The sequence below is a fragment of the Bombus affinis genome, chromosome 9 (genome assembly GCF_024516045.1).
Source record: "Bombus affinis isolate iyBomAffi1 chromosome 9, iyBomAffi1.2, whole genome shotgun sequence".
In the NCBI taxonomy this organism is placed as follows: Eukaryota; Metazoa; Arthropoda; class Insecta; order Hymenoptera; family Apidae; genus Bombus; species Bombus affinis.
Window position 1 is genome coordinate 11618723 of NC_066352.1, and position 16245 is coordinate 11634967.

Here is a 16245-nt window from a genome sequence, read left to right on the forward strand (position 1 = left end):
CATAGTTTACTAAATCGAATTGAATCGATTCGCGCGTACTAGGAGAACGCGGGAGTTTGATTAGCCAGTGGATAACGAACAAGGGGTTTCACGTCGGATTCTGTGCCATGATTCATCAGCCTTTCAAGAATGATGAAGAGAGGTACGCGCTCTACCCTATTCCCCTCTCTCGTCTCGAAGTCCCTTCTTCGATCGGACGAAAGAACGGGCGAGAGAAAGGACACGGAAAAGGGAAAAGAGAATCAAGGAAAACACCGTACGCTTGGCTTAAGCCAAGAATTCGTCTCTTCTTTGGACGTCTTTCATTCTCTCGTCCATTCGTCGGTGCTGCAATCTCGAGAGCTCTCCTTACCACGTTTGACATTGATAGGGTACGCGTACAACCTTTCACTCTTCCATGTCCCAAGGAATTTAAGGAGAGAAAAAGTCGATGGAGCAGGGAAAAAGAATAGTAAGGAACGGCATCTTTCGCGTGGCATCGCTTGTCGAATAAAATGCTGCTTTTTTCCTAGGACATATTGGAGCCCGACGAGACCTTACGCGAGTATGCAAGTGTTAAGAAACAAGTAGGAGGACTGGAAATAAATCCGACTTTACGAAAAGAAGAATAAATATGAGAGAAATAACGTATTTGGTAGCAAGTTCGTCGATGGTTATGTTTCGCATATTTCTTCATACGCGTAAAAATCGTTTGTTACTTTTTTAATCGTAGCACATCCGATATTGATATCGCCATATCATAATTTTTAATTAATCAACGTATATTTATACGTTCCGTATATACGAAGTTGTGGATAAAAAAATTGTGATAACGAGGAGTCCTTAGCGATGAAATAATTAACGATCGTAGCAAGAGTTGCATCCACGAAGCAATGTGTTTCAATTGATCAGCATGTCAATTGATCGCCAAACTAATCCAGAACGTACACAAATCAAAAAATAAACGTCGATGATCGGCCATGCGAAACGTCACTTGGTGTACTTTACATACTACTTACAGATTGCATGGATGATCGTTGCAGTTCGTAAGTCCATTAATTTTTTTCCTTTTTTTTTTACAACCTTCAACCGAGTATACGAGCAAAAAAGCTCGCAGCATCGATTCTCCATGCGGAACTCGATTCTATCGACATCGGAAACGGTCAACGATTATTCGCCGATGTATTCAGCGATTTGAAAGTCGTCGAACTTAAACTACTTCATTTTGTTACTTTTACTACATATTTCCCCGATTCTCTGGTTTTGTTTTCATTTCACCATCTTCCTGTTTCTACAGTGTCTAATGCGTCCTTGCGCAAATGGAGGGGAACGAAGAGACGGAAGAAACGATAAAACTTGAACGACGAAAGTTTTCTCAGTACAATACAATGCAATGCGATAGGATACGATACGGTACGATACGGTACGATACAGTATGGTACGATACGATACGATACGGTACAGTACAGTACGATACGGTACGATACGATAAGATGGAAAAATTAGAAGTGGAAGACTGCTCAAGTGGAAGTCAGCTCATATTGCTTTTCCAAAACGATGCTGAACGAAAGTGAGTCATAAAAAATTTCAATCATTTCATAACGTGATTACACTGGTATCGAAGGTAATGACAAATTACAGTGACCACGAATGAAGGATCAATAAAGTGCTTATGTACCAATTGTACATTTCGTCGAAATTGCTACGTGAATGCTGCTACTTGATTCGTTCTATTCGTCAATACACCATGACGTACCGACCACAGTGCGCCTTCATAGGTACTATAAACTCAGTATTTGGGTCAAGAATCGAAGAAATGCTTGCACATGGGAAAAAAGTCGATATCGACGAAAAAGATATCGAAACGATCGCTAAGTCGCGTACAAAGGAGTGAAGAAAACACGACGGAGGGAATAGAATCATCATTTTGGAACGATGGTCTGATAAAGATCGATTTACTATATACTTTTGCTATACAATATGGAGCATCACGTAACAGCAACGTCACGTACCGGTCGGTGGCGGATAGTGTGAACTGTCTCGTTTAAAACGCATGTTTCAATGTTCTGTTGTGCCGGTGCCATGAGTAACGCAATGTATCAGAACGGAACCGATCCGCTACACTATACATATAGGAACAGTTCTATCTTATTAACTGCAAAAATGTTTGTCGCAACGGGACCGTACCGTAACAGTGCTGTATCAGAACGGAGATATAAATCCGCCTTAATCCGTTCCAATGAAAAGATGTATTACTTTTTTTTTATTTGCACGAATTTTACAATCAATCCTCATTGAGAATTAAAAGTAAATTTTTCTAACGTGGTACTATGTCGTGTTTAATAAATGTTTATCGTGTGTTTGATTCTAGTTGAATCTGGTGCTTAAATCTAAAGGATAATGTCCTTTTAGCCTGCGGATCTGATCCGATGTGTCAAGTAATTGAGTAACTAGTGAGTTTTGGTGGTTGTTAACTCTTATGTTATATCTGTTACTGAATTTGGATATTTCTTCTTTGACTGTGAGTATCTTGAGGTCGCGATGTATTGTTTCGTTGGTAACATACCAAGGTGCATCTATTAAGGATCTTAGGGTTTTCGATTAGAAGACGTATTACGATCGTATACTTCATCGTGCCAGTTGTATTTCATTTATTGCATGACTGATTTCACAGAAATGGGAATCTCTCACGTTCCAACACTCTTGACGATGTTAAATTATATTATATTTGCATGACAGAGAAAGATGATGACTGTAACTTTATAGACAAATTATGCGGAAGTATCAATTTGATTTATTTATATTAAAAAATTACCTCTTGTACGTGAAATTGTCAGTTCCCTGTCATGTCACAACTACAAAAACAATCATATTACATAACTCACGCTCAGTGGACGAATCTGAACTTATTTTCGAGTATGCCATCTGTGTAATTATTTTTAAAAAATCAATACCGTTACGTTTCATAACAGGTGGACATTTTTGGTTAACTAAAATTGTACATTTGTTGATAATCATTTGTTGCAATCAATTAGCTTTTCAGTTCCCTAGTTCGTATTATATTCCAAGTTTACTGATTTTTAACATTTAACCTCAGAATGCATACTTTACACAAAATGATACAGGACTGAGAAAAGTATCTTAGGAGCTTGATAAAAGTGTCCGTCGGTTATATTTATGTTACATAGATACCTTGCATCTTTTAACTATTTCTTTGCGACGAAATTTGTGAGAAAATGTTTGTTCTTTTTCAACTAAAAAGTTTTAAATACAACTTTATTAAACTTTTAAATAAACTTTAAGAAACTTTTAATAAAATCTCAGTCTCCTGCAGATGGCCTTTGAAAAAATACCGATAAAATCATATAGTTATTTATTTGTCCGTTTCTGTAAAAATACCAACATGTCCTCTACCATACCCCAAACTTGTTACAATTCATAAATTAAGTGGAAAGCAGTGTGAACAGCAAAATCACTGACAAATAATTCCCATTTCTATAGAATCGCTAATACGTATAATCAAGGAAGCATTTAGTACGATTATATAATTGATTCGAGCGTCGTGACATTTAATTGTTCAATCGCATAGTATATACATAAATCGTAAAGTGTATCTTGGTATTAACAAGGTTTACGTGGCATGAAATCATAGCAGAACCCTCCATAACAACTCGTTGACACACGAAGGGTTCCGACCGACTAAATGAAGAGGTCTGAATCATGAATCGGAGGTGTGGCGAGGAAACATGGCGCGAACAAGCATCCTCTTTCGTTATGACGTGCCAATAAATTCTACGTGGCAAGGGTTGCCGTTCGTTCGTTGCCTTGACATCGACAGCTCGTTACACCGTCAAGACGGTCGGCTTACGGCGTTGTACGTATACATAATTCAGGTATCCCTATGTGCGGTTTCTCCGCCATGAGCAGACGTTTTCAGTCACAGGGGCTTCTCTCTGTGCAACTGCCACCCAAGGAAAGCCAATTTTCTCTTTACGTTTCTGCCTTGTTCATCTTGCGCCTTATCAACCTAACACCCTTATCCTTTTTAATTCTGAAATTGACTTTGTAGACTTGAAAAATTATTTTTAGAAGACATCGAACAAATCGCAGCAAAGCGAATGAAACCTCGCCGTTTTCGATCAGGTGCGTTATATGAAATTAAACGAGCGGTAAATGTGCTAAGATCGTTCGCAATCTGTCAAACTCTGGTGGGTACGTATCTTCGACGCACGAGCGAAGGAAATTTAAAAGAAGAAAAAACCCCTTCCACGCGTCAAGGTATGGCAACGAACGAAAAGAAATAAAATGAAACGGAGCGAAACGAAATGAAATTAAATGAAACGAAAGGAGAAGAAACGATGTCGAGTGTATGTGGAACATTATAGAATCCCGCATAGTACCAGCCATGGCTAGAACGTATCGCCGTTAATATATCGATGGAAATTGCGATCGATAATTCGACTCGTTCCGCACAAATCACGATTCTACGTAAAGCCGCTTTTTTCACGAGAGAAATTGTGAAAGGTTAAATATTACATGGACGATACATCGTGTGCAACGAACCGAATCATAGTGTCTATCCGATTTACACAAAGCCACGGGCTATGAACCTCCATTACACAGATTTTATTTGTCTTTGCTTTCCGTTAAGTTTATCGCGCAGCGAGGCAATTAAAAAGTCGATCACCGGTCTCCTCTGTTACTATTATATATTGTACTTGCAAGCAAACACAATTATTCGGACGAAAGAATTCAACTGGTTTCTCCATCTATATATTTCAACTCGTGGATTAATTTATATTACGTTTTCGATCATAAGACATCGGAGAAATGATATTGATTCAATATTCTCTACTTTCGCATGGAAAAACTGTAAACGTAGGCGTGCGATCAACAACAAAAAGGAAGATGAATCAATGAAATTCGCCAACAAGTGTCTGACAAAGAATATTAATTGCCCTAGCGTGATTGCTCCTTAGGGGCCTTTACAACCACTTCAATCTTCTTCCTTACTTTATTCGTCCTTTACATTGGAGTTCTTCTCGTAAACGTAACAGCACGTTTCACCAAAAAGGCCACGTACCCCCTCGAACCTTCTTTTTTTTTTTGTCTCTACGCTAGCGACGAAAAGAGCGACAAACGCAAGAAAGAAAACTACGTGACCCGCGATGAAAGTGCCACATTTATATTTTCTTCTCTCGAGGATTTCGAGCTTCTGCTTTCTACGCTGACACTAATTTACCCGTTCCTCGTTTCTCTTGCTTCTTTCGAGCTCGCCGTGAAACTCCCTCTTGTATAGCAATACTGTTCAAAGAAACTGAGTGTTTCACGTCCTCCCGTCTCTGACATTTTTCAAACCGATCAGGTATTCGATGAAATATAAAATATGATCCAAATCGAAGGAATTATGTCGTCATTAGCGTAACAAGTAACCGTAAATAATTAGAAAAATAGAATACACGAATGTATCGCTGGTACAAAGCCCAAACTCTATACAGTCTTGAATTCCTGTACACATAGTTGAAGGAGACGTTGATATAAGCGAGCCATCTTTGAAACTTACTTCTAACTTAAGAAAAGCTTATTTAAATGAAAGCGTGGCAGAGCCACTCTCGACCCATCTCCTCTTCCCTCTATTTATACCCGCAAACACCAACCGGTTGCTTTCATCTCGTAGATTACGCAATTGTATTCAACATAGCTGCAAGGTAAAGCACCGTCTAATTAAGTGGCAAAATTACGAGCTCGTGCGCGAACTTGCTAAACCAACTGGACGCACGTTGTACCGAGCCAGGTTCGATAGTGTGAAATCCGTACACATATTGCCATCACCTCGGAACGGTACGAAGAAAATTCATTTTACCTCTAGCATCGGAAACATCGAATCAATCATGTAGTAATGAACTCTTAATCGGTCGAAAACATTCATCCTGGACATATCATCCGTATGCGTCTCGACACAGGCTGTCATCAGTATGAAACATTTTAATTACGCTCACCGTTCAAAGGGGCCGCGTACACGCGAACACAACATTACATCACGTTAATGTATGTATCTGCAGAAATAAATATTCATATGCGCGCCGGTCTACACGAATTACAATCAGATCTCGTATGAAACGCGTAACGCAATTCTCATTGTCAGTTTTATTTTACGATTGTTTCGTTATCGATTTGCATCGAACACGGTTATGAATTCGTTAACCTGCAATTATCTGCACGCGATTGCTACTTCAGTAGATGAATTACAGATAAAACGTCCTAGAATCGATTCGTATTAGAGACACAATCTCCAGCCATGATCGAAAAGTGGACAAAAAAAGAAGGGGGTCGATGGACGAACATGGAGAAAACGAAGACGCATTGGCGTTCGATTAACAGTGCCACAGCGCAGCGGGAGGAAAGGGAAAATGATCGGTCGACTAGGTTCGCGATGTGTTTGGTATGTGGGCCGTAGCGAAGCTTGGTCAAAACCTGTACACGTAGGCGAGTAGCCAATGCTTCGTCCTTTACCTGGATTATACGAGATACTCGATACATCGCCGCGAAATCCCGGACACATTTTCCGAACCAACGAGCTTTTGCCATGCTATAGGCTTCAACGATGAATGCGTGTACGGTAGATGTATGAGAATCGCAATCATCGATCGGCGTTAACAACGTACAGGTACTCTTGCTCGCGATAAGGCTTTACGATCCAGGCTACGCATATCGCGGATTAATTAGAAATTTCATTACAACATGTTCGTTCTATTGTTCTACTACAAAAACAGGCACTCATTATACGAGATACGTACACTTCATTCGGCAATCTGAGAGATTCTTCTTTATTGTTAATTAACTGTCCGTCATCGTTGGAAAAGTGGAAAAGATGGATCGATGTCTCTTTTTTCTCGTTTTACTTAACGATCGCGGCAAGCAACTGATGAAACGGATAATATCGAACGAATCGTCTACTATATATATCTATTTACTCATTTTTCTATTGTAGGCGAACTCGTGGATGACCGCACGATGTACACGTGAATGGAAACTATGATGGACGCATTTCGATTGATCCTCCTGTTGCTAGCATCGTCGCGCTACTTCCTACATCCAATCGGTAAGTGAAGCTTTTGTTTGTATATTCGTCGATTCGAATGTTAAACCGCACCGGTGTAGTATCGGTGTTGCTCTTTGGTCTGCTCTGGTCTAACTTAGCCAGGACAATTCCTGCAAGGAGAGGGTAAAAAAAAGAAAAAAACGGTGACCATTACTAGCGGTTTCAACAGCGACGATTTTCCGTGTTTCCTTTCCCTCTGGTTTCCCAGAGCTGCAACCCGTCTAAAGGAACAGGCCTTAATCACGAAGAAGAGGAACAGAGGAGCAGACTTGCCCTCAAAAGTGGTCGGCTATCTTCATCCAGAGGAAACACTGGCAGCGGTACCGGCGAACTTTCTCAATTAGTGCTCCAGCCCGATCGACCAGGACCTCATTCGTATTCACGATGAACCCGGGTCCACAGATATAGTAGACCGATAGCTTCGTTCTCTTCTACTCCTCCATCTTTCCGTCTCGACACTTTCTCTGTCTTTCTTTTCTTCCTTTTCCTCTACTTTCTCTTGCCACGTATTTTTTTCGCTTAACGAAATTTCGAATTTTTAAACAATCCGTCTCTCTGTGCCCACGTGCAGAACCTACAATTTCGAAACTTTTCATCGAAAAGCCAAAATTCCAAGCTAACGAAGATTATCTCGTCATTCTGCTAATTGGTCTCAATCGCTGGCACATTGACAAACGAAATCCGTTAAACCTCCCTCACGGAGGAGGATTCACCGAGCTTACACTTTTATCGCGCCATTACTCACAGCTTTAATGTCTGTGAAAACTTTGATCAGTCTTGTCACGGATTTTTGATGTGCCACCGCTTGCAAAGCGTAGCTTGCTTTAGTCAACGGCCGAAAGCAAGCATAAACGGTAAAATATGTTTGTTCGACATCTTGCAGCGTGTTTAACGAGAAATACGTTTAACGAAGATAAAGATATCGCTTGTGCCGAAACGGAAACGAGTTACTTCATCTCAGAAACGGGCTTATTCTTTGCCGTAATGATGTAGATAAATCTCACGAAATAATTTTGTGAGCACGACGTTAACGTGAAAACTTGTGTTCTTCTTTCGAAACGTGCGTCGTAAAACTAGGTGAAAGATAGGGTCGTGAGCCGTCAACGAATAATAAAGTAACAAAGCTTTTGGAAACACGCGAGAATCACCAGGTTCTTGTACCGTCACGCAAACAAGGTAAAGTTTCTTTCCGAGTTCGATTCCCATAGTTGGTGAGAAAAACTATATATCGTAAAATGGTCGCCAGCAATTCTACGGTTCGTAAGAAGAAAGAGCAGAGACTGAGGCAAAGTAAGCAACTGTCGGATCTTTTAACCTGTTCGTACACAAAAAAAGCCAGCTGGAATTTTACCTTAGCACGCTTTATTAAGCAACAAATTACAAAACCAAATTAAAGTACACACACATACTCGCATGAAAGAGAGAAAAAAGGAACGTCGAAACGAAAAACACATAAAGGAAGAGAGAACTCGACGAGCACATCTACCACGTGTTCGCACACTCAATCGACATCATGCTCGTGCGCTGCACGCTATTCAACTAACTCACTGGGCAGTGTTGTCACACTAACATTACTCGGCGGAAACAATAGCACCACATTCAAACACCGTACCGTCACATAACGATAACGTAACCGGTAATCGTGAGCAAATTTAGTTTGCGAGTTCGCGAGACTAAATTACGTTCCTCTTATTGCGATTCGCATTACTTCTCTATCATTCGTCCTATGTACTTTGCGAACCATGCAACAAAGAAGGTGCTCGAATCGCAGTTATTTTCGCCGAAGGAAAATTTTCATACGAGAAAAGGCTTGAAGAACGGAGGAAGAAACGTCGTTCCTCCTTGAAGATCTTCTTCGTAACACAGTGACGAATTTTTTCGTTCCTCGAGGACCAAGAATTTCCTTTAATAAGAAATGACGAACCTGCTTACGAAAGAAAATATTCCTCTACGCTCTTTACGACCTTATTCGATATGTGCAAGGCTAAAGTTAGAACTAACCACGCCGACGGATTTGCAAGGTCACGCAAAAATTGTACACCAGATAGAAATTTATTCAATCTGCCGATAATAAAGTTTCTCTCCGCTAAAAGTTACGTGGCGGATGAACGTTTACGTCGGTTATATTTGAAAGAAGTAGATGATTGAAAAGTATCGAACGGCTCTGTGCAAGAAATTCCTTGAGAAAAAAATCAACGCTATGAAAAGTAAGCGACTACTCTTCTCTTATTCCTTATCGAAAAAAAATAATTTCTTGTTTTTAGCCCCGAGGTCCACAAAGACTTGTTTGCATCGTTATTGGCTACTTTCTAGTACCAAAGCTAGAGATTTTTCCTCCACGTTGCAGAAATGACACAATTTTTCGTTATTTTCCTAAGACTCGAGTTTTTAGTCGGCTTCCAGCCGACTCTTATATTCGCGGCTGTAAGAAAAAAATAATAGAAAAGATGGAACGTTCCGTTGCTTCAAAATTTATTTAGAAACGTTTGTTCCTCTCTTGAAAGCTGCTGTAAATTTGACGAACGTGGAAATCGATAAATGATCGAACAGATGAAATGAAACGCAAATTTGCGCTATTTAAACCGAGTCAAAGGGGTCGACCAGCAAACGTTCGATACCGGGATGTGGTGAAGAAAAATAGTCGTTTGCAACGTAGTATGTTTACCCGCGTCCATATTTGATCACCGACTGTTGGTGTCGTTGACCGCGTCTTTCGCGAAGTTCATGTACATCTTTATCCCAAACCTTTTTTTTACGCTACATCGAGAAAAAGCGATTGCTCGTCTCGATTTGTATTGATTCGTATATTGACGCGATCGACGAAAATAAACAAAACTAAATAGGTAAAAACACTTTGCAGAAATATACTTGCATTCCTTCGAACTAAATACCACCGTTAATGTCGTCAGCAATTGTGTTAACTGGTTGACAAGTTTTACTACAATCGTCAACGATGACGTTGACGAGACGTGTCTGCAGGCGTTGTGGCTTCTTGATCCACAAGGTACATACATATGTATATCACACGTTAGCAAGCTGCCTTGCGCAATGCAACCGACAGAAAGAGCCGTACCTTCACGAATGCAATACTCGCCACCGCGCCAGTCCCGTCACTTTAAGCTATTCTACCTATTATCAACGTTACTGCGCGTGATACGTCGCTACGTGATGTTACGCTACATATATAATATTTTATTACGAAGATGCAAAGAATCGTAAAATTCAATGAGGCGGAACACGTCGATCGAGTAGTTGCGATCATAATTTTACGAAGATTTGAGTTTGTGCAAAAGGATGAAATCTAAGACGGTCATCTTAAATCCATATTGTTTGTCTGCGTGTTTATTCTCTTCGCAATAACTGTAAAGCAAGCCGTATTTTGCGGGATAGCGTAAAGAAATTGCCTCGTTCGACCGACCATGCTACGCCGCACGGAATGATTTAAACGGTAGTTTCCTTGATTCTGCGCTGCAGGAACAAACGTAGCTCGAATTTTACTCGATATAGAATTTTACATCGTTCTTCCAATCGTCCGATGGTATAACCAAATTTCGGAGTCCCACGTTCTACGTTTGATTTGGTTGCGATTCACGAAATATGGATACAAGCTGTTGGACGTTCGCCATTTCAGATTCCTTCTTTCATGCAAGAAAGACTATATCGTAATTCCATCTTCTCGGAGTCAAAAAATCGTCGCTTTAATCAAGAGACAGAGGAGAAGAGTGGTTTGCAGCCCCTTTGCGAACGTTGCAGCTGAGCAGATAAGCCGAGCTAACCCCGAGTTACCAGCTTCCCTCTTTGCCGCTGCAAATTAGCAGGCACGGCCGAGACCGAGAGGAGCGTACAATTTTAAGGCACTCGCTCTAATAGGTAATGCAATTTAAGAAGCTCGTCAACCAGGATGGCGGCGGGATCGTAGGCAGATGGCCAGTGAGAAAGACGACCGAGATCTATCCTTACACTGGTGTACGTAGAGTGAATCTTAAATTCTGTGGCTACTGCTCCGCTTCGTTTTCGTCTGCATACCTGAGTGAATAACTTCGGTAATTACCATCGACCCAGTTGCAACTAACGTTCGAGTCAACGTTTCGAATTGCGTTTGATCGGGAAATTCGAAGCGACAACTTTTGATACCATCTCACGTCAATTACAGCTTTCACCTTGGTATTCGACCTAACTCGAGAGTCAAGTCTTCGTATATGTTAGCGAAGAAATCTTGTGTACTCGTTCACGAGCCGTTGCACACCTTCTCTAAGCGTCGATCCGCACGGCAAAGGAGTAATTGAACGATAAAGGATAAACGATAGAGAGAAGTTTCTCGTAGAAGATCTCTAGTTTGGCACAGTTTTATGGCTCGTTCGATCAACATCCGGCGCAACGGCTTCCGCGGTCCTCGTGAACGCTGGACGATATTTTCAAGCAATGAAATGTCTTGAGTTTTCGGCTTGGCTCCAAGTCGTTATATGTACATTATTCGATAAGCAGACTTTCAACCCATGAAAAATGCCGTCGAGCTGCGAAGGAGGTCGTGCGCTCAACGTGTAACTTTCGCAGCTATAATACGCTGGAACAGCATCGTTAGTCTTAAACCAGCGAAAAAGAAAAGAAGCTAGTGCGAATCGAGACATTATGATTTGAACAAAACTGTAAAGACGTGAAAAAAATAAAGGAAAGATAAAAGTTTAACGACCAGAGTTTCACGTAGAGTAGAAGAAAAAGAAAAATATAGAAAGTTTTCGCTTCGACCTACGTAAAACTTTCCCAATATGACGTTACAAAATGTCGTTCCTTTGAAATTCATTTCCTCGATGAACGTTCGTTAAGCGTTGTTGAGTGTGCCGCTGGACGAGAGAGCGAAGGAAACGCGACTTCTTTGTATTTGCGCGTCTTTCCATATCGACAAAACATATCACACCAGTGTTCGTTGAAAAGGTAAAGTAGCTTCGACAAAGTAGTTATTTAGCTTGTAGCTCGTCTCGGAATACGCAAAAGAGAAAACTTCCACAACCATACATATACGTGGATATACCTCTCTACATATACGATATCGCTATGTTAATTTCCTCTGCCTGTTTTCCAAGCAACCCGGATCGAAATAACCGAGATATACGGTATAGAATGATTTTCGATATTTCTAGATGGTGCTATACGGAGTGAGAAGCCAACCAACGAGGAAGAAAGGAATAACATCCTCTCTTCGGTACCTGTATCTGTCAAGGATGTCCTGGCGCAGACCGGCGGAAACGCTTTGCTTCCCTGTAGATTCACTAGTCCCGGAATAGTGAGTACACCACATATGTATACAAGCAAATATATGCGTTCTGGATGATGTATACAAGGAAGGTGGCTCGTGTAGGTACAAGTGGAATTGGCCGTGTATGCACAAGCTGCAAGCCGGCCTGTATGCAGGTATTATACATAGGTCGATGAACACCAAGGAAGTATGCGCAACGTACATAAGCATGCATGCCATTGTGTAAAGCGGGCACATCGATAAACAACGATGCTGCGGATTACACGCACGCTACACGAGACATTGCGCGTTTCGTGGAAACATGCGACGCCTCGCGGTACTCGCTTACCAAAATATCGCACGCGTCTCCTTTCGTTTTGAACACCTTCGAATACGAACCGTCTTGCAACGAACCTACTACTACAAAAGGTATTAGCTTCACGGAAGCACGAATAATGTTCGCTGTGGTATGGCCAAAAGACTTTGCCAGAGAAACTTCCAAACACCGTTTGTTCGCGCCCTAAACATTTTACTCGTATAGTATTCGAAGTCGCGCGTAAACTCCGCCACTGAGTTTCACCGGTGAACATCAATTATTTATCGAAACACTGTGTAAAGCGACGAGCACGCTATTTTAAATTCGGTACATTTCAGCACTGTAAACCCAATGCACGCGTATTCCTCTCGTTACACCGTCTTTCTCACGAGGTATGCTCGTTAATAAATGATCGGAGCAACGTGCTGCCGTATGCAAGCCTCGGGCTCAGGTCACTCACTCACTCGCTCGCTATAGTAAAGAGCGGAAAACGGGAAACGGAAAACGTCTCTCGAAGAGGAGGACAAAACCTGCTCGTTTGACGCAACGGGCAGAGCTGGCTGCTCGTTGCGCGACCGAGCAACGCCGAAAGACCGGCAAACAGCCGGATGGAAAAGAGAACGTCCAACAGGATAGAAACCTGTCCCCTTCCACCTTGTAATTCTCCCGGTTTTAATGTTGCAAGGATCGACGCGCCAAGAACTGCAGTTTCCTACCTATGCCCAGCTACGCTCCCTTGATTCGTACGCACCCACACGCGGACAAGTTAGCCACGAAAATTTGTATTTCCCGCGAGTACCTACAACGAGAGCGTGATTAAAATTCATGTTGCATTATTCACGGTATAGATGTACGGCATCGCTCTACTGTGAAGTAATTTTCTTCCCGCTATAAAGAAATGCTTCATCAGCTCTTTGAGAAACTAGCTTTCAACAGAGGCAGCACTTTGAATAGCAACGTGTAACTTTCTTCCTTCCTTTCAAATTACGTACTAAACAATAGCCATTCATCTGTTTCCGCGTTTTTACATTTCCGAACCTATATACAATACATGCGTTCGAGAAAAATATATAGAAATATCTATATATAAATCGATAACAAGTGGAAAATGTTCAGTGTTTTCATAATGCTTTTCTTCGCGCTTGAGAACACACGATGATTATCAGTGTTGGACTATTTCATTTCCGAGAGAAAATGTACCAGAAAATCGCATTTCCTTTGTCCTTTTAAGCTACCGGATGTCACGACTAAGCTTCGACCGTGTCGCGCGTGGACCATTACTATTTAGGAAAGACAGACAGGATTGATTCTCTGTTGTACGAATAACGGAAGAGGATTCCTAAACTCACCAACGATATATTATCCTGCATACCGAGCTAGGAAATCGATACTCATTCCTAGCAAGTATTTGTTCTCCTTTTTCGATACGATTCTCGATTCCTCGTGGATAGCCGAGACACGCTTGAACGGGAATGGGACAAGCGACGAGAATGATCCAAAAGATAATAGATAGATAAGTGGATAGATAGAAAGAAAACGTACTAAATCCGCTTTTGACATAAGTTCTTATAAAGGTACGAGACCAAAGACACAGACGTCAAAGAAACGGTATTACCTTTGGCATCGCGAGAAAGAAATATTGTTTCGGACATTTCTTAAAAAGTAGCCTGTCGTGTTCGAATCCGGTCTGCACGAATCCTGGCTGTTGTAACTGGAAATGTATAGCGCGTGTTCGCCTACAAAAGGACACCTAACGTTGGCCAAAGATCGATTCGCACTCGACTAGAATTTCAATTCCAATCGCCAAGGAATGTCGTCGAATGCGAATACCGATACGACACAAACAGCTAAAGAAACGCGATCGGGCGTGTCGCGCGCAGTGCGGTAGATGCTACTGTGATTACGATCCAAAAACAAGATGCTACGGAATACTAAGTAATAGATAGATTTAGCTTTTAGCCTAACATACGATGGTATTCGAAATTTATGATAAAGATAGAATCGTTGGATCCCTTTTGACAATCATGAAAATCGTTTGCAAAATAATAGTAATTAATTGGTTGGTTTAAATTAAAAATTATTTTATTCGTCGACTAACCGATGATGCGATGTAAAATACTTTGGTTCGGGTATCGATACAGTCACATAAAAAGGACACTATTGTTTGTGGTATCGATACGACTACGTACGCAGCGCACGATAAGAAACATTAGTATATTCAACTACTGCGCCAAGTATAAATTCCACGATAGCCAGGAGCAATATGAATATTTAGGAAATCAGTACACGTGCGTTCGAAATCGAGAAGGAAATCCCACCGGGAGTCAGCAAGTTCTCCAATTTTCCGGTTCGAATATCGAATTGTCTCTGGAATGCTGTAGGAAGTTCGTCTTAGTAGTAGTGGCCACCGCATATTCCTTTAATTTTTTTCTCCTCGGCACGCTAATCGATCGAGAGAGCAATCGGTAAATTTCTTCTGCGATTTCGCTAACGAAAAATCATCTGGACAAGTATAATTTTCAATCGACTTGCGAGCGATAGACGATCAATTTAGGGGAGAGGAGGAAATATTAACGGGCATGGATTTGAATAATTACCAAGAAATTTATGAATTCCGCTCGACTGTGCGACGAACGATCGTTCGTTCAACGTGCTTCGTAATTATCTTTAATGGACGATAATTTCAGGTTGACGCGATGGGTGGGTCATTTCGAAATTTTTATCGCGTCGTCTACACTCGTATCGCGATTGAAACTTACTTATGACAGATATGAACTCTAACAGCGGTCTCGAACTGTAAAAAACCAACCGTTTTTACCATTTTCTCTTTTCACTTCAAAAGACAGACTTGTCGTAATATTTTTCGTAACACTAATCAACGTTAAAATGCAAATTAACGGAAACAAGATCGACCAACACACGGCCCTTGTATGATTCGATCACGGAAATAACGTCGGCGCGTTGATGGAAAGCGACGAATATATCCCGTTTGTCTTGTTATCCCATGCTCGATACATGTGTACATGGTTTGATACGCAAATTAACGGATGATTCGAATATCAGCCTAATGTGCATAATTATTTCCTGAACAACAGCTCGTTATCCACGTTTCCAAATACGATGGATCGACGCATACCGCGTATTTAACCTACGTGTTATCGAGTCGACTTAAGAGGATTTCGTGTTAAAGAAGAAGAAAGAACAAACAATGAAAAGATACAATCGAACTTTTCGAAAAATATCGGGAACATCGTTGTCATCGTAGCATCGCGATAGGATTGTAAAGCATTTAAGTTCGATGAGAATATCGCGTATCGTGAAAATCCTGATTACGTGTATCGGGGAAAAGGGAAAAACGAGGGAAGAAGACAAGAACGATAGCTTCTACTTTCTCCAACCGATTCGAGACCGTACCAGATGGCGGCAATATGGTGGCGCACGGAATAGTACGGCTACCGATTTTCTCATAAACCGGCAAACTTTTGTACGAGTTTTTCGAGGAAAGAAGAAAACAGATGCCGCTTCGTAAGGACCAAGCTGTCAAGGAAAAAGTTCGTAGGTTAAAAGTCCATTAAAAACGCAACTGTCTGGAGAAGGAGCGAAAAATTGCACTCG

At 41.2% G+C, this 16245-nt stretch overlaps 1 protein-coding gene across 10 annotated transcripts in view; it reads left to right on the top strand.

Annotated features, from left to right (window-relative positions):
* The window catches only part of LOC126920782 (zwei Ig domain protein zig-8-like), a 35610-nt gene that overhangs the window by 12571 nt on the left and 6794 nt on the right, over positions 1-16245 (top strand). For 7 of the 10 annotated variants that reach the window (XM_050731530.1, XM_050731531.1, XM_050731532.1 and 4 more), the window contains exons 3-4: positions 6971-7081; positions 12220-12362. In XM_050731530.1, the coding sequence (XP_050587487.1) occupies positions 7006-7081; positions 12220-12362 (219 nt within the window). In that variant the 5' untranslated portion in view covers positions 6971-7005. Of the gene's footprint in view, positions 1-123; positions 143-5724; positions 5821-6329; positions 6422-6970; positions 7082-12219; positions 12363-16245 lie in introns of those variants that run through there. The other 3 variants (XM_050731536.1, XM_050731535.1, XM_050731534.1) reach the window with 3 other exon arrangements.